Raw genomic sequence first — 20,981 nt, forward strand, 5'->3', positions numbered from 1 at the left:
AGCAGTGCTGTTAAATCATTTTAGATGCTGGACTTCATGGCCCCCCTACTCATAGAGGAATGTGTTACTTACTTTCCAATTATGGCAAGGCCATTCTGTTGCATGTAGGGGACCTCCCACTCATTCTGCTGATAAGAGGGGAGGCCTGAATTTCTATCCCAAAGTGCACCCCTCTTTGACTATGAAGCTGTTTTCATTAGTAACCACTGATTGGCCTGCATGAAATTGTCTAAAGTGTGTGGGTGTTTTAAAGTGACCACCCTTAGTGCAATTGCTGAATTTCTCTGGTTGGAAACACTGCAAGGTGCATAGTTCAAAAGCCAAGCCTGGACCTTGATACTTGCCCTCAGTTGCCAAGCAACACTGTGTGTGATTGACTTCCAGCTGGTGTTTGCCTTCTAGTCCAGTGTTCTTCAATCTGGTGCCCTCTAGATGTTTTGGATTCCTACCCACATCACCCCTGACCTGTGACTGTGCTAGCTGGGGCTGAGGGAAGGTGTAGTCCAAAGCACCAGGAAGACACCAGCTTGCACTAGACAGACACACACCAACACTCTCCAAGGGAGTGGTTGTGCCACACCACAACATTCATTCAGTTCCTTTGCCCAGCACTCCAACCCCTCCTCACTTCACAAACATGCTCCCCTATCCCAAATGAGAGAAAGGGGACACCCGAGGTGCTGGACAGCAATAGATTTATTAAGTATTCCAAAACATAAAAATAGACACAGACCAGTAAAAAATAAAGACCAGGGCCCTTGAAGTTATCAAAGTCATGGACAGAGGGAGCTGCACTAACTTATAAGACTTGGAGGCAAAGGAGAGGGACTATAGGGCGGGCGGGGGGGGGGGAGAGGAGGAGGAGGAAGGGGGTTAAATACTGAACAGCTTTTAAGTTTTGGAACCCTTGAATCAGAAGCAACTAGAAGCTGGTTGTCTACAACTCAGCAAATGAGTAGCAAAGATGGACGGTGATGAACGACAGGCCCATGTCACTGCTTGGCCCTCACTGGGAGGAACCCAAGCGCTGCCTGTGGCCCCAGCCCTTCACTTGGCACCCTGGGCTTCCGATTCCTCCTCGTCATCTTCATACATCTCTCCTTCCTCTTCAGCTGTCGCATCCTGGTACTGCTGGTACTCGGAGACGAGGTCGTTCATGTTGCTCTCTGCCTCTGTGAACTCCATCTCATCCATGCCCTCACCAGTGTACCAGTGGAGGAAGGCCTTGCGCCGGAACATGGCCGTGAACTGCTCCGAGATGCGCTTGAAGAGCTCCTGGATGGCTGTGCTGTTGCCAATGAAGGTGGAGGACATCTTGAGGCCCCGGGGAGGGATGTCGCACACAGCCACCTTGACGTTGTTGGGGATCCACTCCACGAAATAGCTGCTGTTCTTGCTCTGGATGGCCAGCATCTGCTCATCGACCTCCTTCATGGACATGCGGCCTCGGAAGACGGTGGCCACCGTGAGGTAGCGGCCGTGGCGGGGGTCGCAAGCGGCCATCATGTTCTTGGCGTCAAACATCTGCTGGGTGAGCTCTGGGACAGTGAGGGCTCGGTACTGCTGGCTCCCGCGGGCCGTCAGCGGAGCAAAGCCCGGCATGAAGAAATGGAGGCGAGGGAAGGGCACCATGTTGACGGCCAGTTTGCGGAGGTCGGCATTGAGCTGGCCTGGGAATCTCAGGGAGGTGGTGACGCCGCTCATGGTGGCAGAAACGAGGTGGTTGAGGTCTCCGTAGGTGGGTGTGGCCAGCTTGAGGGTCCTGAAGCAGATGTCATAGAGGGCTTCATTGTCAATGCAGTAGGTCTCGTCTGTGTTTTCCACCAGCTGGTGGATGGACAAGGTAGCGTTGTAGGGTTCCACCACAGTGTCAGACACTTTGGGGGAAGGCACCACACTAAAAGTGTTCATGATCCGGTCTGGGTATTCTTCACGGACTTTGCTAATGAGGAGAGTCCCCATGCCAGACCCCGTACCCCCACCCAGGGAATGAGTGAGCTGGAAGCCCTGTAGACAGTCGCAGTTCTCACACTCTTTTCGCACTACATCCAAGACGGAATCCACCAGCTCAGCGCCTTCTGTGTAATGACCCTTTGCCCAGTTGTTCCCAGCGCCACTTTGTCCTGTGAAGGAAGAGACACCAACACCATCTTGTGTAGCAACCAGCACTGATCTGTGTGCCCTGTCCTGTCAACTGGGGAAGGTACAGATCTACTCATCCCTATGGCATAACATTCAGGGACACCTGTTACCTTTTGACCAACCAGAGTTTGAAATTTTTGAAAGCCCACCAGACTTAAGTAAAAAAAGGAAAAGTACGCAACAATAGCTTGCTGTGCCACTTTTAACTTCCTTCATTTGTAGCTCTTGTAAGATTCTCATTAATTGGAGACTTAAAATGCCCAGAGAAATGGGACAGTGACTGGCACGGGAAGGGCCTATAAAGCAGGGGTTGTGTGGGGAGCACAGAGGTTAGAGGCCAAGCATACAAATTAGGTGGGCATGGAGTCTGCTGAAGATGTTTGCCTTTTGATTTTAGCTTATATGTTTGAAGCACCTGTATGAGCCTTTAGAAATAAAGATGTATTAGGCAGCAGCAAGCTGTGATCAAGGAGTGGAGATTCTCTATCCTGAAAAGAATCTGACCTAACCCTTTCCTTAAAAGTCAGCTGCCCCTTCCCAAGATTTCCAGCCTTCCTTGCCTGCAGCTCCAAAAACCTCAAAATACTACAGCTTAGAATTAGTTATGCAAGTCTGAGGTCGAACTGTGCTATTTCTTTGGCTTAAAACTGGATGACATCTGAGAGAAGCTATGATAGAGAGAAAAGGGAAGAGAGCCAGGCAGCAGAAGAAAGCAGAGAAACAATACCAAAGATGAAGTTGTCTGGTCTGAAGAGGTGCCCAAAAGCACCTGAACGAACACTGTCCATGGTGCCAGGCTCCAGGTCTACCAGGATAGCACGAGGAACATATTTGTGAGCTGGAAAAAAACAAAGGAAGATTTGTCTTCATTGCAATCAGCCAGAGAGACAACCTTGCTGATTTACAGCAGGAGTTATTGTGTTGGGGGGGGGGCAGGGAGGTGATTTTAAGATTCCTGATCTCCAACATCATCTCCCTTCTTTGTACCCATTTGGCAGGATGCTCACCAAAGCCAAAATTGGGCACTCCCCAACATCAGGCTCCCACCTAGCCTTTTCAGATGTTCTTGCCCAACAATCCAGGGAATCCTTTACCAAGGAGAATATACTGTGGGGCTGAGCTTCTTTATCTCTTCCTCTAAACTAGGGATGGGGAATCTGTAGCAACCCTCCGGAGGTTGTTGGACTCCAACTCCCATCAGCCACAACCAGGGTAGTCAGTTGTCAGAGACAATGAGCATTGTGGAGTATCTGGAATGTCACAGGCTTCCCCACCATCATTGCTGCCTTAACTCATTAAAGGATGCATGCTCAAAGCAGCCTGCCCTTGACCCATGACTAGAGAGACCCATGTCCCCCATAGCAGTACTCAGTACCAGCCATGAAATTTCCAGAACTGCTATTCAAATCTGTAGCGTTCTGCCTCAAAAGAGGACTAGGCTGGTCAACAAAGGCGACAAGGAAGAATATCTTTTGCAATGTTGCTGCAAAACTGGGTGCTATCCAGGGTGAGAGTGGCAGTCCTGGGATGTTTTTTCCTCACTCGGAAGGAGGTGGCAGGATGGATGGCATACTCTATGCCACTACAAGTGCTTAGGGGAAGGGCCGTTGTCATCTGCTTGGAATGGTGAAAACCTTCCAGTTTCATTTCTGAGAGGAGGCCAGGCGGAAGTTTCTTGGTATACTAGAATATCCCTACCTATCAGGAAGAGCAGTCAGGTCTGGGGTAGGAGCACAACTTACAAGAGGCTTCATTGTAATAAACGCTGATCCTTTCCAGCTGCAGGTCAGAGTCACCGACATAGTTCCCACTGGGGTCTATACCATGCTCATCACTGATCACCTCCCAGAACTGAAAGAAGAGTGGAGAGGGGGAGATAGAAAGAATTAACATTTCTACATGTTAAGTCAGCTAAAGAATTGGACATTTTTTGGTTTATACCATTAGAAACAAAGGAAATTCCCACCCGCATCGGGCTGTTTAGCTTTTTCATTATCCACACTGGGGAAAAGCATTCTGAGTTGATCTGCTGCTGGAGACATCAGACTGGGCTAAGTGGAGCACCGACCTTATCCTGTAAATCTTATCCAGCATGCCACTCCTTGTGCGAGTCCAAGCAGTTCTTTTGAATGTGTGTGGGGGTGATGAGTGACATATAGAGAGCCAGTGTGGTGTAGCTGTTAAGAATATTGGACTGGGACATGGGAGACCAGGGTTCAAATCTCTGCTCAGTCAGGAAGCTCACTGGGTGATCTTGGGTCATCACATCTCAGCCTAACCTACCTCACAGTGTTGTTGTGAGGATAAAATGGAGAGGAGGAGAGCCAAGTACATCCCTTTGAACAACACAAAGATGGGATAGAAATAAATACACAAATAAATTTGATTTGCTACTCGCAACTGCCAAGTAGCACTGCATCAGCAGCTGTAGCTGCGTTTGGTAGTTGAAGGTTGCTAAGAGCCCTTTCTGCAAAGCCATCCTTGAGAGGGCTCTCTCACCAGCCTACAGTGAGACCCAGAGCAGAAACGCTTCGTTCTTGCAAGCACTGTGTGCTGTTCTAGGGATCTGGCCATGGTGCTGAAACCATGACCTCTTGCTACCTTAAAGATACTGCTTTCCTAGCTTTGTTTTGAAGCAGAATCTACACCGCAGTAAAGGAGACAGAGAAGCAGCCATTTGGCTGAGCTTTCAGTATTTTAAGGCTGCTGAAAGTGAGAACATTCAGACGGGGTATTGCCACGCGTCAAAACTCCTGCCCTCATCTGCAGTGTTTAGCCATGAAGACAAGGGTAGGGGCAAGAGTTGATCGGGCTGTTGTACACATTTTGACAAGCAACACAGCAATTTGCTTTGGGAATAAGCTACAAGGAAAAGCAGCTAAATTTGTGCAGAGTCATCTCACCGGCAAATAAGCACATGACTTCGCACTGCTGGTTATTGGCGCAAACTTATTACGAGCCACAGCACTACGCAGACTGCAGCAAGAGCACTCTATCTCCCTCAGGAGGCACAGCTGCTAATGATGCATTTTCCAGAACTTTTTACCTTGGGAATAATTGTTCTTGCAAGCAAAGGCTAAGCTGTATTCCTAAAGCACAACAGAGAGGGCTTCTTTTGGTGGAGCTTTTCACTAATGGAAGGACTTTCTGTTTTAACAAGGCAGTGAGGAGGACAGGAGAAAAAGGCTTGTTTACAGCAATCTATAGGAGACTGCTCAGTCCTTGCTAAATTAGTGTGAACAATGCAGGGGGCGGGGGGAGAGAAAGGAAGATGCATGTCATGAATGCTAACCATCTCCAGTGGACAGAGCTTTAATTACCAGGGAGCTCCCACTACTAAGAGGACAAATTGAAATTGATGGCAAGGTCAGAAAGACTGTAAACACAATGGCGTCAGCCACATGCCACAAGGCTGATCCCCCCTGAGCACCCAATGCAAAAAGATCTGCCTTGAGAAGGCCTCTTCATCAATAAATTGTTTCTAAAAATGAAGCAGATCTGGAAAGTGATATAATCCTATGTATGCAGAGGTGGCCCAAGGTTACTCAGTGACGGAAGTGAGACTAAGCCCTAGGACTGCAAACAGATGCAAGGGTCAATTCATTTGGTCTCATTTGACTTAGAACAGGCTGAGACAAATTCAAATCCCTGGCTCAGCCATAAAGCTCACTGCATGGGTCTTACAGGGGTCCCCCACCCAAGCCTTCCATACAAATTTGCTGAGAGAATGACATGGATAACAATCTGCCGTACTCTGCCCTTAGCTCCATGGAAGGGAAGACTCGGATGTGAAAAAGTGACTGTCATCTCTTTTTTTCAAATTAACTCCTGCCCATATTCTGAGAGGTTTCAAAGAAACACCAATGCATAATTAAGTGAACTGTCCATCTTAAGGCATGAATAAAGCATAGTTCTTTGTCGTGGCACAGGCACTGCTTCAGAGAAGGCTTCTGAAATCAACACCCTGGATTTGGCAGCAGAATTCTCTAGAGTATCTAGAGTGATGCAGGAATCCAAACAGGTTAAATAAAGTTGTTCTTATTTTAGAAAAAGAGAAAAAGAACAATCCTTAAATATCTCAGGGGCTGCCAAGCCAGGCTTCCATACCAAAGCCAGCTTCTATCCTGTGCTGATCAGATGTGTCAATTACAGAACCTGTGAGTTTACAATGAATTATTCATGCAGATTAGCATATGCATGAGTCTGCTTAGGTAAACTATGCAGAAAGCTAGCCTCCAGCATCACCACCCCAACTGATGACTGCCTGCCCCCAAATCCCTGACTCAGGAGCAGCAAGATAGTGGAGAACCCTATTCCCTTGCCTTAGTAACCCAGTTTCAGGGAAGATTGCAACGGAACCCAAGGTTGTCTCAGATCATGTGAAATCCATTCAACTTCCTTTGGTTTTCCACAGGATTTTACGTTCAGCATTTGAGGGTGGAGGGTAGAAAACACCCTGTGTCTTTTTTCTTTTTCTTTAAAGAGGAGAATGTTCCTTTCTGAAAATCTCAAGTACAATCCTGGGCATTTTGACTTCCTTGCTGCAAAAGGTGTGGCAAACCCACCTATTCCTCAGGAGACGTGGTGAAGCAGCCACAGACTTGGAGCTCTGAGTGGTGCTGGGAAGAGACTGGCAGTCTTTCAAGGTTCATTATTCAGCTTCTTAAATAGCTTACTGGCTGTGGGTGAGTAGCAGGTGCTCTTCATACCCATCGCCCACCTCCCTGCATCCAGCATAATGACCAGAGTATCCCTCTTTCCTAAGTGGGGCGGGGGAGAGGCAGGGGAGCTCCCAGCCCCAGCTGCAGAAGAGCTCCAGAGGGCTGATTTGATTTCAGCCTGCTGTGCTGCTACCCTGCCCCACGGGGATAAAGCATTAAGTGGTACAATCACACTGCAGCAGGCTGGCCTTCCTTTTTATTCAGAGCAGGCACAGATGTCTGGTTTTGAAGGGTGGAGGAGAGAAGAGCAGTGAGGGGGGGGGTTGACTTAATGGATTATTAGCTGTCTTTGTGACACTAAGTCATGGCAGCAGGTGTCTCCTGAGAAAGCAGAAACTGAAAACCCATTTGAGAAACCCCCTATTTTTGCAGGTTTGTTCATTTCCCCTAACAAACAAAAATAAGACCATCCCTTGCTGCCCAGAGAGAGGGTGCTCCCTGCTTCTCTCCGTGGCCCAATTGCACCAGCCAAGAGCTGCCATTTCACTTAACAAATAGCTAGAAAGAAACTGTCCCATCAAGAAACAGGAGGGGATCCTGTCAGGACATCAAATATTCTGTTTGTTTCATATATCAGAAGATGCCACAGGATGCTCAGAATACCCACACCTCTTTGTCTCCAGTAGTGGACAACTCTTCACCATTGTGTCCTGCATTACCTGAAGCTGCAAGGGGGAGGGGAGGCAAAGATGCTTTGTCCAGGGGTGGGGGCACCACAGGCTGAAATCTGTTTACCTTCCATCTGTCATCCACAGAACCACTTGGCAAAGGGAGGAAAAGGCTCCTGAAAGTCTTTAGGAATAGCCATTCCCCTGAACCCAATGGGACAAGGAGACAGGGCAAAAAAGGTGGCCCCACCCTTCCCCTGCAGAAGCAGGGCTGAAATGTTGCCCCATAGCAGGCTGAAGTAGGGGAGAGAAGCATTACCACTCCCCATAGAGAAAAGGTGGGAAAGGAATGTAAACAAATAGCCAGATCGCCCAAGTTGCCTCCTGACCTCACCAAGGTTACAGCAGGAACTTGCAAGGTCACAGGCAGAGGGAAGGGTTTCTTTGTTCTAAGAGAATCAGGAGGGTCCCCTTCTTCCTGGGTGTGGCAGCCCCCTTGCCTGGATGGGCGTGGCGGAGGGGGCGGGAGGAAGACCACTCCTTCCTTTTGTCTCCCATCAGAAGCGCCAACAACAAAGGGTGGCCACGGGCCTCTGACAGCCGCGTCAGGATGCCCAGGATGGACTTTTTAGGAGACGCTGGCCTAGGCCACCCACTGGCTAGCCGGCAAGAAGGCAAAGGAGCGCCTTCCTAGGAAGCCGGAGGGCACTTTCACCTCCTGCAGGAGGCTCTGCCCCGCAGCCCTGGGGTGCCTCCACGCCCACAGCCGGGCGGGGAAAGACGAGGCCACAACAAAGGCGCCGCCAGCGCAGGGCACGCCCCACCCCGGTGCCAAGCCAGGGAACCGGCCCCACCGCCTTGGCGAGATGACACCTGGCTACCTCGCCCGGATCTAGGGCAAGGGGAGCGGCAGAGCAGCCGGGCGCCTCGTCGGCGCAACGCTTGGCTCTTTTCCAGGGGGCCCGCAACATGCCGGGCAGGATCAGCCAGGGAGCCCCCAAGTCCCGTTGGAAGAGCCGTCGGGGGGCGGCGGGGAGCTCCGCAGTCCCAGCAGCGCGCGTCTCCGCCTCCCCATGTCTTTACCTTGGCTCCGATCTGGTTGCCGCACTGGCCCGCCTGGATGTGCACAATCTCCCTCATGCTGCTGCGGCTGGTGCTACGGGGGGCGGCTGCGGGCAGGCAGGCGGGTGGGTGGGCGGCGGCTGCAGCTGGCGGAGCGGCTGGCGGAGGCGTCCAGGCTGCTGCCGGCGGGTTTTATAGGCGCCTCCCGCTGCACCCAGGCCGGGGCGTTGACGTCAGCGCCGACGCCGCGGCCAATCAGGAGGCACCGCCGCAAAATACTGCAACATCCCTGCAGCATCAGCACCAGCAGCGCATCCCTCGGCGCCGGTAAGAGCCGCGCTGCCTGGCACAAAGCGGGCGGCCAGGCTGGGGCAGAGAAAGGCCCGCGCTCCCTCCGCCCCGCCCGCAAGCCGGCATCGAGGTAAAGGCCCGGGCAAAAGAAAAGGCCCAGGGGAGGCGGCTGATGCAGGAGGCATCCCAGGCTGTTGCCTGAAGCGACTTGGAGGCTCACATCCCAGAGTGGGGCGGGTGGGGCCTGCGTTTGTGGGCCGCTGCGGTACCTCGGGGTGCGCGAGGGGGACAGCCACTTTTCTGGGATGTCTCTTGGTTGGGGGCATCTTTGTTATCAGGTCTCAAGTTTCAGCCTCGCCCAAGTCCTGGATTTGCCTTTGATGGCCTCAGACGGGGTTGCCAAAGCATCCTTCCTTGGTGCGCCTCTTTCCTTATTCCCTAGCCAGACAGCTGCGCTCTGCTTTGTGACTGGGGGCTTCTCCGCTTGTCTTGATATCACGCCCCCCACCCAGCCCTTTGAAGACAAAGATATATATTTTTTTTCCGAGGGGCCATCCTGCATTGAAGCTTTGTGTATTTTGCTGAGGTTGGGGTGCTTTTAACAATCGGTTTTGAGCACGCGTTTTTCCTTCCAGTGATGCTCTGATGACGGGCGCTTCCTTCGAACCTTTCGCCGCTTAGCCAAAACTTTGCCCGCAGCCTCTGTGCTCTCCTGCTGCTGACTAACTGCCAGCTGGGCGAACCCCCCTGACTCAGCAGTGCCCAGCCCGCTCCTGCCCGCTGGGTGGGGCCTCGCCGTGGGTCTCTCTTCCTCGGCTGCTTGCAATTTGCAAGGGGCAACTGAAGGCCATCCAACCGGGAACAAGGGCGGAAAGCTTTGGGGGCTACGGGCGATGGGCCATCGCCTAAGTTGGGGGAGATGCTGCGGGTGGTGGTGGGGAAAGTCGGCAGAACAAAAGCCCCTTCGCGGTCCCAGGTGCGCAGGAGGAGAGAGCGAGGAGGCTCCCCGCCCGCCTCCCCTTTGTTCAGCCAGCTCGGGCAGGAAGCTGCCTCTCCCTACTCTCCCCCTTTTCCTGGGTGGGGATATGGGGAGGGGCCCCACAGATCTGTTTCCTGTCATTTCCCCCCTACGCCCTCCTTTGTGTCTGGGTTGTCGTTGCAATTCCTGGGGGAGAACAAAGGCCTGTGGAGGGAGACTGTGCTGACCTTTTCCCTAAGTGTGTGGGGGGAGGAAAGGCTGCCCCCTCTCTGACAGGCGAGAACGGCAGCAGGAAGAACAGCAGGCTGCAAAAAGCAGGAGCTCCTTGCCAGGGGAACGGGTGGGTCCCTTCGGAGGCAACGCTCTCCTGGCTCCTCCACCAGTGCCGGATTTAGATATAAGCTAAACAAGCTATAGCTTAGGGCCCCACTCTCTTGGGGGCCCCCCAAAAAATTAAAGGAAAAACCCCCTGGATGTACATTTCCAAAATATAAGATAAAAAATAAATAAAATAAAATAAAACCTGCATACAGCAACAGTGTTTGTGTTGTGTATGATGTAAGTAATGGACCCCACAAAAAGCATATATTCAACACAAAAAACAATGACAATTTGTTGTTGACAAAGGACAGCTGGACATATAAAGGGCCCCATTACATTCAGTGGCTTAGGGCCTCATCAAACCTAAATCCGGCCCTGTCCCCCACCAAGGTCTGCTTCACCTGTATACAACTGAAGGCGGAAAGGCCCACAGCCGCTCACTCATTTCCCCTGCCTGAGGAATATGTCGGTGCTTGCAGTGGTTCAGCGTCCTCCCCCTTCCCATAGCCAGTATAATACAAGGAGAGGGGACTGGTCGCCAGCAGCCAGCCTAGGCCTGATGATATCTTCCTATCTTCAAGCCCAACCCTTAAATCACAGAGGGTGCTTGGCTGGGACCTCTTGGCAGGACTCTGTATGTGCTCAAGGGCACCCAACGCTTCTTTGAGAGGATTTCACATGGGCTCTGTCACTGGCTCAGGGTTAAGTCTTGCTGTCCAAGGCAAAGCTGCTTCTCTCTTTCCTGTTGCTGGACACCAGTGCCCCCCAGTGTCTGCTCTAAGCTTCCCATCTGTATTGATGGCCCTCCCAATCCACAAGCGTCTCCACCCCAGAATTATTATTTCAGAAAGTAGGAAGAGACAGGGTCCAGGGAAGAGGGAGAAATCTCATTTATTTCTTTTTCAAAGAACAATCTAGCTCCTTACTGATAATCCCTTATTCTCAAACTGCACGCACACAAATAGTTCCCTCTGGACCATTTTTCCACCTAATGCACAAAGGGTCAGGAAACCAAGCCTTATGAGGAACGATTGAGGGAGCAGGGTATGTTTAACCTGCTAAAGAGGAGACTGAGAAGAGATATGATAGCCATCTTCAAATATCTAAAGGGCTGTCACCTGGAGGATGGAGCCAGGTTGTTTTCTCCAGCTCCAGAGGGTAGGACCAGAACCAATGGCTTCAAGATACAAGAAAGGATATTCCAATATCCAACTAAGCACCAGGAAGAACTTTCTGATGGTACTAAGAGAACAGACTCCTTTGGAAGCAGTGCCGGATTAAATCCTGTGGAGGCCCCTAGGCTGTTGAAATCTCACCCTCCCCCCAATCTAGTAGCATTGAACTAAGAAGTCCTGATTGTAATTTTCTTTCAAGATCAAATCAATATTATTTTACCTATTGTCGTTGGGCCCCTAAAAGGCATGGGTCCCATAGACCGGTGCCTCCTCTGCCTATTTGGTAATCCAGCATTGCTTGGTGGACTCTCCTTCCTTGAAGATTTTTAGGCAGAGCTTGGATGGCCATCTGCCATGGGTGCTTTAGTTGAGATCCCTGCATTGCAGGGGGTTGGAAGAGATGACTCTCAGGACCCCTTCTAACTCTACAAGTCTATGATTCTATGAAAACATTTCTAGCTGCAGGTTAGGATAAATTCTGCTGGCCTCTAAGCCCTTCTCCGCCTATTCTTCAGGGCCTGTTCATGGTCATCCCATGCCAGCCTCTCTGCCAGGCTTCCTGCCTGCGCAGTCCCTCCTACATCTGTAGTGGCAGTAGAATGCAGCCAAGTTCCTAGCAAGGAAAAGCACTCTGAGATCATTCCCCACAGCAGCTGAATTCCCAGAATGGTGAATGGGGCTGCTGCCCTGGGGAGTAGCCTTGCCCAGAAAGAGGCCTCTCTTTTTTTGCAGAGTGAGCAGCAGGGAGCAGTAATCAGAGATGACAGAGCTTGGAGAAAGGGCTTGCCTGAAGGAGAATCACATCAGGCCTTGGAGAGAAACAAAAGAACTCAGGAGTGAGTGTGACTGTGCAGTGAGCAAACAGCCAGTTCACCCTCTTTCTCAGGTAAAGCACCTGCCTTGGCAAGGAATGGATGCACTGAAAACCATCTAGCCTTAGTATTGTCTACACCAACAGGCAGCAGCGGCTCATCAAGGTTTCAGGTAGGAGTCTTTTCTCAGCCATACTTGAACCCAGGCCTTTCTGCATGCAAAGCTGCTGTTATTTTAGCACTGAACTTCGGTCCTTCCCTAACAAAAAGGTTAGCCACCCTGCCAGAATAATATGAAGCTGCCTTAGGCATGTGAGGCAGAGGTGGGCATGCAAAGGACCCTGTGATTTTGTTCTGGTGCCTCAGCTGCAGCCCACTGACAGGAGAGAGGATGGGGGCAAGGCCCTTTTCCCTCCCAGGGGGAGTGACGTGTCAGAGACCAGTCAGATTGCTGAATGGCTGGGAGTAGACCCCCCCCCATATTTCTATAGGCATGACTCATTGTGGCTGAGCTCAAACAAAACAAAAGCCCCTGGTCAGATGGAGCTCTCACTTCTTCGAAATAGTTGCAGCCCCCTCGCAATTTCCTCTCCCACACAGAACCTGCTAGCTGCACATTTATGCCACATGCACCACAAAAACCTACAAAATATTGTGTATCAGATAATAAGAAGGTGGAATAAAAGTGCTGTGTGCTTCTCCCCCAGCATTCTGTATTTGTGTGTTTGTGTCTGAGAATGCACACAGTTGGTGCATATGAGAAAGACAACACCCCACAAAAAACACCCACTGAACTTGCTTCTTATACAGTGTTGCAAGTGAGTTGTTATGCTCTCCGGAATACACTTTCTACTAACAAGCCGTTCATCTCTCCTCCTGTCTCCCTCATCCTGGCCCATGATTTGTATTCTACACAATGTGGCTCAGAGCAATGGTTCCCAAACCACTCAGTCCCTCAGAAAATGGTTAATGGTGTTGTCTGTCTGTTGAAGCAATTGTGTTGTTCTGCTGTACTAGATGCTGTGTGATTTTTAATTGCATTTTAAAATCACATCCTTGTATTCCACTGAATTCAAATTGTAATACAACATAATAAACAAAAGAAGCAATTAAAATGCAGTATGAATCTTCTATGCAATAGATGTGCTGTCTCCTGCCTTTAACCACAAATCCACAGAAATGCCATAAACCAGTTTGGGAACTCTTGGCTCAGATGCTTTTAGAATCACAGCATCAGACAGGACTTTGAAGGCTACTTAGCCCCACCTCCTCCTCCATACGGGGCCTGCAATGCAGAATATAATTACAACAACCCTGCGAGATGGTTGCTCAACCTCTTCTTGAGTGAAGGAGAGCCCACCAGCTCCCAAATCACTGCTGAACAGCTGCCACTATCTGGAAGGCCTTCCTCATGTTTCATTGAAGTCTACTTCTCTGCCTTTTCCAGCCACTGATTCTGGAGCAACAGAGAAGAACTATCTTCTGTGTGGGACAGCCCATCATGTGAATGGGAGACAATTGTCCTTCATCGGACTTGGATTTCCTGGTCACCCACTTCTGGTGGGCATGCTCCCAGAGGCATTTGTGGGGTCCCTTGCACCCTTGGCAAGGAGCTGTATTGATGCCGTCCCCATCACTTCACTGCACACCTTTGTGCCATGGTGTGAGACGGATGGGAAGCTTCTCCCATGTTTGATCTCACTGTAACAATGGTGTTGCATCACCACACACATGCATGTCATACACTCCATTGCCAGATAGGTGATTTTGTGCACCTGCCCAGGCCTGTGCCCCAGAGGGGGCCAGTTTCACCAGCCCCTAGGTACACCTGTGCATACTTCAGAATACACATTCCTGAAGGGAGGGAAGTCCAACCAACAGCTGTTAGCCAATGGAGGCTGTGTGTAGCTTCCCTGCGCATAAAGTCATTGCCATCTGCTTGGCCACTATGGTAGGCGGGATGTTAGAATACAGGGCCTGTTGGGTTCCCAGCAGGGCTCTCCTTGTGCTTTTAGGAGTTTGCTCCTGCTATCTTAGGAAAGAGCCTCAGCTCAGACCTACAGCATGCTTTTAAGAGCAAACCTTAAGATCAAAATCGGAAATGCCACTGAAGTTTGTTATTACGTGGCACGGAATAAGAGTTTGCCCAGTTGGTAAAGCTCTGGATGTAAATAGCAAGGCTCTTTTCTGGATTTAGAGTCATTTCTTTAGCAGGGCTATGCTACTGTCCAATCTACTAGGGGTGATGCCTGGAATGAGCTATTGCTTGTCTTGTTTTGCATGGAAGCATCACTATGGCACAGGTCCGGACAGGGATATGTGTGAGAGGTTCCTTACAGGCAACTCCCATCTGTGACATATCATGCAGCGCTAGGAGGCTCCTGTGCTTTGGGCACCATGAATCCGAAGACTGACTCCTACTTCTAATAGCATGTTCTGAAAAGGAACTACCAGTAACTTAGATAGGATTGTGAGTCCCTGATGCTTCCTCCAGGCTTGGCCCAAGGTAGCCCAGCCACCAGGTAAGGGATGCCACAACCATCTATTGCAGGACCTGGAAACTGGAAAAAGCAGGGATCTCTCTGGGGATCTACTCAGAGAGATAATCTCACATAAGCACAGAGCATCACTCAGGCCTATTTTTCAGTGAAAGAACAATGTTGTAAGAATTCTGGACAAAGGGTTGAGATACGGGCAGAGGTACCATTTTGCAACTTATTGAGTTGCATTGATTTGTAGAGACTGCAAACATGAAGTCAGAAGACAGAGGGAGGTCCTCTGAAGCACAGTCAGAGGCTGCCAGTCAGGTCTTACGAGGATGGGGGGGGGGAGATTTGCAGCATCTGAAATTTTAGGGCGTTTCCTTCCCAGTGCTGAAATAGATTTAGGAAAAGACGTCCACATCTCTAAACTGGACCACCCACCCTGTACTCCTAGACAGGTAGAGCCCTCCTGGAGTTGCTCAGTTCACACATTCCGGTACTCTGAAACATTCCTCTTTATTACCCTGCAAAGCTCCTTGACATACAAAACACATATTTAGGCTGTGCACACATAACTGGCTTAAAACACAGTGAGGCCGTATCTTTACACAAGTCAAATCGGAGCTGGTTTGGGGGGCGGGGTGGGGAATGCATCAAAACACAGCATTTCCTCAGAAAGGAGAGGATCAATATTGGTTGTGGTTAACATCACTTGTATGCCACTTCCCAAACCAAAGGTTGTTGTGCACTAGATGCAGCGCAGTTGGGAGTGTGTACACAGCCACACACACACATACTCTTCCTTCTTCTGCATTGGGAAAATGTTGCTGCACCTGCCATTTTCATCCTCACCCTCTGCTCTGCACACCTTGACGGGAACAGCCTGGAGCCCTCACAGAGGAAGAAGGAATGGCTTCCCTAGAATCACTAGCAAGGAAATTGCAGAGAGTTATACAGCATCTCAGTCATGCCTCTAGGCTGGCGGCAGTCAGGAAGCAAAAGAACATTCCTCCCCACCACACACACACACATACACACACACAAACACACACACTGTTTCCTCCTTCTGGCCGTGGGATGTGGAGAACACTGCCTGGCACCTCCTCCCAGAGGCTTCCTCTGCTTGCCCATCCCCAGTGCCACCAGGGGGCGCTGAGCTCCCAATTGCAAAGTGGCTGCCTCTGCTGCCTCTGGGGAGGGCAGGAGAGCCCCAGCGGCTACTTGCACCCTCAGACCCCCAGTGCCGCCTGCTCCTTACCAAAAGCATAAGACCACCTCTTTCAAAGTCCTCCTGAGCTCCTGGCTCCGGAAGGCGTAAATTATGGGGTCCACCACAGAGTTGCAAATGAGGAGGATGAGATAGAGGTTGAAGTATCTGAAGTAGCAGTTGCAGGCGGGCTTCTCGGGGCAGGTGAGGATGAGGATCAGGTGAAGGAAGAAGGGGCCCCAGCAGATGAAGAAGACGCCCAGCAGGATGGTGAGGGTGATGGCCCCTCTCATGCTAGTGAAGTGGGGTGCCGACTGCTTCCTTTGCAGGCTGGAGATTCTGCGGGCGTGTTGGTGAGCCAGGCTGAACATGTGGATGTAGAGGCCCATGATCAGGGTGATCATGGAGAGGAAGAAGATGACCAGGCAGAGGATGACCGCCTTGCCATCGTAGGCAATGAAGATGGTGCTGGAGATGCTGCTGACCACCCAGACAACCACGATGATGGTGACGGCCCTCTGGATGGTCATGATGCTGTGATACCGCAAGGCGTAGAAGATGGTGATGTAGCGGTCAATGGCGATGACGCCGAGGAAGGAGAGCGAGGACATCAGGGAGCTGCAGATCAGCATGTCCATGGCATTATCCAGGTGCATCACGGTGGTGGGCTGCACAACCATCATCTCATGCTCCAGCAGAAGCATGAAGAGGGTCTCCACTAGGTTGCTGACGCTCACCAGCATGTCTGACACAGCCAGGCAGCAGATGAAATAGTACATGGGCGAATGCAGGTTCCGGTTTTTGACAATGGCGGCCACTACTAACAAGTTCTCCACAAAGCTCAGGATCCCCAGGGTCAGGAAGAGTTCGCCAGGGATCACCACCTGCTGGCTGCTTGTGCAGAACGTCTCATTGGTCTGGTTGCTCACGGGAATGCCTGCAGTGGCATTCGGGGGGCTGGGCAGCACCCTCAGGGGTGATGGCACAGACATGGTGGCACCTTGGTGGGAATGCTACAGAAAGACAAAGGAGACCCGCAGGATTTTGCAACAGAGTTTTCTCTTGGGCGAGAAGTATATAGTTAGCATGGTCCAGGAACTCACCTGTAGGTTGCGGAACCTGAAAGAAACTTCTGTGGCCCCTCTTCCTCCAAGGGAATAGATGGATAGATGTCTCAGAACGGAGCTGTGAGACCAGACATGCTCCACACAAAGTGTTGGGGTGGCAGAGTCAGCAACACGCTTCCAGTGACCCTTCTTTGGCACTATACGCTGGAGAGCCCAACACCCATGTCTTCTTGGCTTCTGCTCTCTTGCTCCTGGTTTCTTCCTTTGGGTCTCTGTCCCAGAAAAAGAAAAGGGGAGAACTTGCCAGCTTCTTTCCGCCTCTCCCGGCTCTGAATTCCCAAGTCCTATTTTCCTTCCAAGGGTGCCGTTGCTTGATTTGCCTCTTCCCCAAAGTAAACTGATTAGCAGGAGTTCACAGCAAAGAAAGAACCCTTTATCTCCCTTACTTTTAAAGGAATATGCCCAGCTTTCCCATCAGCAGAGGGGCGGAGGGTGATCCACATGATAACAGCCCAGGAGGCGAGGGCGCTGAATGGCAGGGAGAACTTATGAAACTGCCCTTAAAGCCTGGCTGAGTTTTCCTCTTCATTAACATCCTGGTGGCATGATGCCCCCCCCATGCCAAGCAAAAGGGGGTCCAGCAGTGAAGCATTACTCACCATCTCAGTGACGTCTTCAACTTATATTTATGCAAGTACAAAGGAGAAGGGTTGCATATAGGCGGAAGAAGAGTCAAGTTTTCCCAAATATGGCTTCACCCATGTTTGACACACTCCGGGATTTTTCCCCTGCTGCGGAAGATTCCCCACCAACTTCTACTGGAGGAAATTGCCCAGCTTGATTGACAAGACTCAGTTATTGCAATGCTCTCTCTGTTGGCCTGGTCTGGAGGCTCCAGCTTATGCAAAATGCAGCAGCTAGACTGTTGATTGGGATAGACTATTGCTAGCACATAAGACTAGCGATGGAAAGTTTGTGCTGGTTGCCCATATGCTACCCAGCCAGGTTCGTTGTTCTTATTTTCAAGGCCCTTTAACAACTTGAGTCCAGGATATCTCAGGGACCACGTGATCTCTCATTTCTCTGCCTGACCTGGCCAAGTGGCATATAGGCAGCCAGTGCAAACTTTACTCTGTGAATATGGTCTGGCAAAAAGTGTCTGCCTTGAGGAATTTAGAGGAATGGCAACTTTCCTGTGCAACCAATACAAACAACAACAGCCAGTAGAACACATAGCAGCACTGCAGTGGCCATAAAACAAGAGGAGTTAATTGGAGCCTCGTTTGACTAAAAATATTCCCCTTTAGGAGAGGGTCATAGGTCAGTGGTGGAGCATCTGCTTTGCATGCAGAAGGTCCCAGGTTCCATCCTTGACAGTATCTCCAGGTAGCTGAACTGGGAAGGTCCTTTGCATGAAACCCTGGAGAGCTGTTGCCAGCCAGAGTGCAGACTATACTAGGCTAGAGGGGCCAAGGGTCTGGCTCAGCAGAAGGCAACTTCCTATGTTCTTCCTACTGACAGAAGGTAATCAGAGGCTACATGGGCCTCCCTTGCAAGGAACTCTAGAGTTTGGGGGAAGCCACTTGGAAGGCCCTGCCTTAAGTTCTGCCATACATGCTACAGATATTGGCAGGGCAGAAAGAATGGCCTCTCCTGAAAATCTTAAAACGTAGGGTTGTACAGTTCCCTCCAAATCAAAGCTTCAGAGTCCAGTAAGTTCCCTAAAATGTTGATGCAAGAATGTAAAATGAGTCTGATGGATTAAGCAAATGGTTGAAACAGCCCAGCATCCCCTTCTCACAGTGGTCACTCAGAGGCAAATGCGAAACCTGGCTCTGAGTCAGCACAGATAAGCTCCATTTCAGAACTTTCCTCATTTCACCTATTAGATGATGCGTACAATTAGATGATGACACGACAACATTTGTGCATGCTAATACTTCCTTGCCTTGTTCCCGTTTCCCCCAGCTCTGGGTTAGCAATTCCTAGTAGGGCAGAGCATGCAAAAGGCAGTCAAGCTCGCCCTGTAAGCAGCACAGTTTGGCATGCAAGTGTGACTTCTTATGCAACTATTTACGTGGCATGCCGTGCGAGACACAAACAACTCACTCTGTGGAGAGAGCATTGCATGTTTCACTGGCTGATTTCACAAGATACAGCCTACGTAATTCAAAGCAGCGTTGGTACATCATGAAGAGGGGCCTGCTTCTCCTCGCTAGGAAAAGATGGGCTCTTTGTTTTGCAAGACAGAGAATTTATGACCCTAAAGGGGTCATAGTTATTTCATTTGCTCAAAACAAAACCAGTCACTATGTTCAAGATCACTTTTTTCCAGTTACCTTTACAACAGTTGGAGGTTTTTAGATGCAAGGCGAGTAAAGGGAGGACAGAAGAGAAGCGTTTAAAATTTTTGGAGGTAGAGAATGTTGATAGAGAGAAGTATTTCTCCTTTTCTTATAATACAGGTCCATTGAAGGAAACTCAGCGTTGGAGGATTCCGTGCAGACAAAGAAAATACTTATCCACCCAGCGCTTACTGTTGTTAAAGTCTGGAATTTGCTGTATTTATTTATTTATGTATTTATTATGTGCTAAATTTGTATACCACCCTTCACTCGTAGATACAAGGGCTATCGCAAGATGCAATGATGGCCACCAACCTGTAGTTAGCAGGGCTGGCCCACCCATGAGTTGAGTCAGTTCCCTCAGGGTGGCAGGTTCCAGAAAGCTGGGAGAGCGGCCGATCCAGCCTCCATGGAGCTTGCCCTGCACTTGTCAGCCTCTTCCTCTGTGTGCCTGTGTACTGCCCAGTGGCTGGCAGGTGGCAGTAGGGAGACATGTGATGCCGTGTGGGTGCACAGCGGTGGGTGGGCAACAGAGGAAGAGGTGGTGGCAGGGCAGTGTTTTCTCTTTTGCCTCTGGCGGCAAAACATCCGGGGATGGCCCTGAGAGTTAGACAAGTTTATGGAGGATAAGACTATCTATGGCTACTAGTCATGATGGCTGTGTGTTACCTCCCATCTTGGAGGTGGTAGGCGTCTTAATACCACTCACTGGGAACCACCAGTGAGCTGAGACTGCTGAACTCAGGTCCTGCTTGTGGGTTTCCCTCTGGTAGGGATGTGGGTGGCGCAGTGGTCTAAACCACTGAGCCTCTTGGGCTTGCTGGTCAGAAGGTTGGCGGTTTGAATCCCTGCGATGGGGTGAGCTCCCGTTGCTCTGTCCCAGCTCCTGGAAAGCGAGATGAGTGCCGCAACCCCATAGTTGCCTTTGACTGGACTTAAGCATCCAGGGGTCCTTTACCTTTACTCCCCACCCCCCACCCCTGATATCTGGATAGCCAGGGTAAGAGCAGGATGCTGATAAGATGAGCCATTCTTCTTATTTTCCTAAAGTATGGGGCAGGTTTTCCTCTTTAATAAATATGGGTGAACTTTGGGTACAAGAACAGGCAAACCCTTGTGATAGCCCTCATGATGGGAAAACAGAAACCACGTGGGAACTACCTGGACAGCAAACTCCACTTTTTACCTATTAATGCAAACACACACTTTCGTGTAAAAATGGCTTGAGAATAACTTGAAGTCATTTCATATTTTGTGGACAATTAATAGACAAGCTGATCCTTATAGTGTATCTGCCATTTTGAAGTGTTTCTTTTTTTAAAAAAAAAATATTAAATTTTAAACATTAGAAAAAGACAGAAACAAAACAAGAGAAAAATATGAGCAATAAACAATTACAAAACCTCAAAAACAAAAATAGATACAGAAATACAAAACATCAACAATACAAAAAGAAAAAAAAGCATTAAAAAGAAAAAGAAAAAACCCAAAAAGAACAAACAAACATACAAAAGAACCACATATTTTCATATCCTTATCTTTCATTTGCTTATTTCCTCACATCTCCTTTTTTGTATTCTAGTTCAATTAAATGTTCCAGCAAGTCCTTTCCCTCTTTCACAAATTTAGTTCCATAGTTTAACTTAACGCAATTTTAAACTTAAATTTACCTCTTTACCCAATGTCAATCTATTCATACTTAATTCTTTATAATATTTCTACTAAAGTCATATAACTTCTTTCCAGCATCTTTCTAACATTCATTGAT

At 49.7% G+C, this 20,981-nt stretch overlaps 2 protein-coding genes across 2 annotated transcripts; both read right to left on the reverse strand.

Moving 5' to 3' along the window:
- Positions 1-678: 678 nt before the first annotated feature.
- TUBB3 (tubulin beta 3 class III) lies at positions 679-8,710 on the reverse strand. Its single transcript, XM_081202137.1, has 4 exons — positions 8,555-8,710; positions 3,885-3,993; positions 2,870-2,980; positions 679-2,123 (listed from the first exon to the last, which is right to left on the reverse strand). The coding sequence occupies exons 1-4, from the start codon at positions 8,609-8,611 to the stop codon at positions 1,048-1,050; spliced, it is 1,353 nt and encodes a 450-aa protein (XP_081058263.1). The 5' UTR covers positions 8,612-8,710; the 3' UTR covers positions 679-1,047.
- A 2,286-nt stretch (positions 8,711-10,996) lies between these two features.
- Positions 10,997-17,522, reverse strand: MC1R (melanocortin 1 receptor). Its single transcript, XM_081202340.1, has 2 exons — positions 16,905-17,522; positions 10,997-16,814 (listed from the first exon to the last, which is right to left on the reverse strand). Exon 2 carries the CDS (start codon positions 16,791-16,793, stop codon positions 15,849-15,851), a length of 945 nt encoding a protein of 314 aa, XP_081058466.1. The 5' UTR covers positions 16,794-16,814; positions 16,905-17,522; the 3' UTR covers positions 10,997-15,848.
- Positions 17,523-20,981: the final 3,459 nt, after the last annotated feature.

This window comes from Podarcis bocagei (assembly GCF_964188305.1).
Source record: "Podarcis bocagei genome assembly, chromosome: 7".
NCBI classification, from domain to species: Eukaryota; Metazoa; Chordata; class Lepidosauria; order Squamata; family Lacertidae; genus Podarcis; species Podarcis bocagei.

Coding starts and splice junctions, on each gene's coding strand:
- TUBB3 (XM_081202137.1), bottom strand. CDS start 8,611: ATGAGGGAGATTGTGCACATCCAGGCGGGCCAGTGCGGCAACCAGATC. Junction 3,994..8,554: donor GCAACCAGATCGGAGCCAAG/GTAAAGACATGG, acceptor CTCTTCTTTCAG/TTCTGGGAGGTGATCAGTGA. Junction 2,981..3,884: donor TTATTACAATGAAGCCTCTT/GTAAGTTGTGCT, acceptor GTTTTTTTCCAG/CTCACAAATATGTTCCTCGT.
- MC1R (XM_081202340.1), bottom strand. CDS start 16,793: ATGTCTGTGCCATCACCCCTGAGGGTGCTGCCCAGCCCCCCGAATGCC.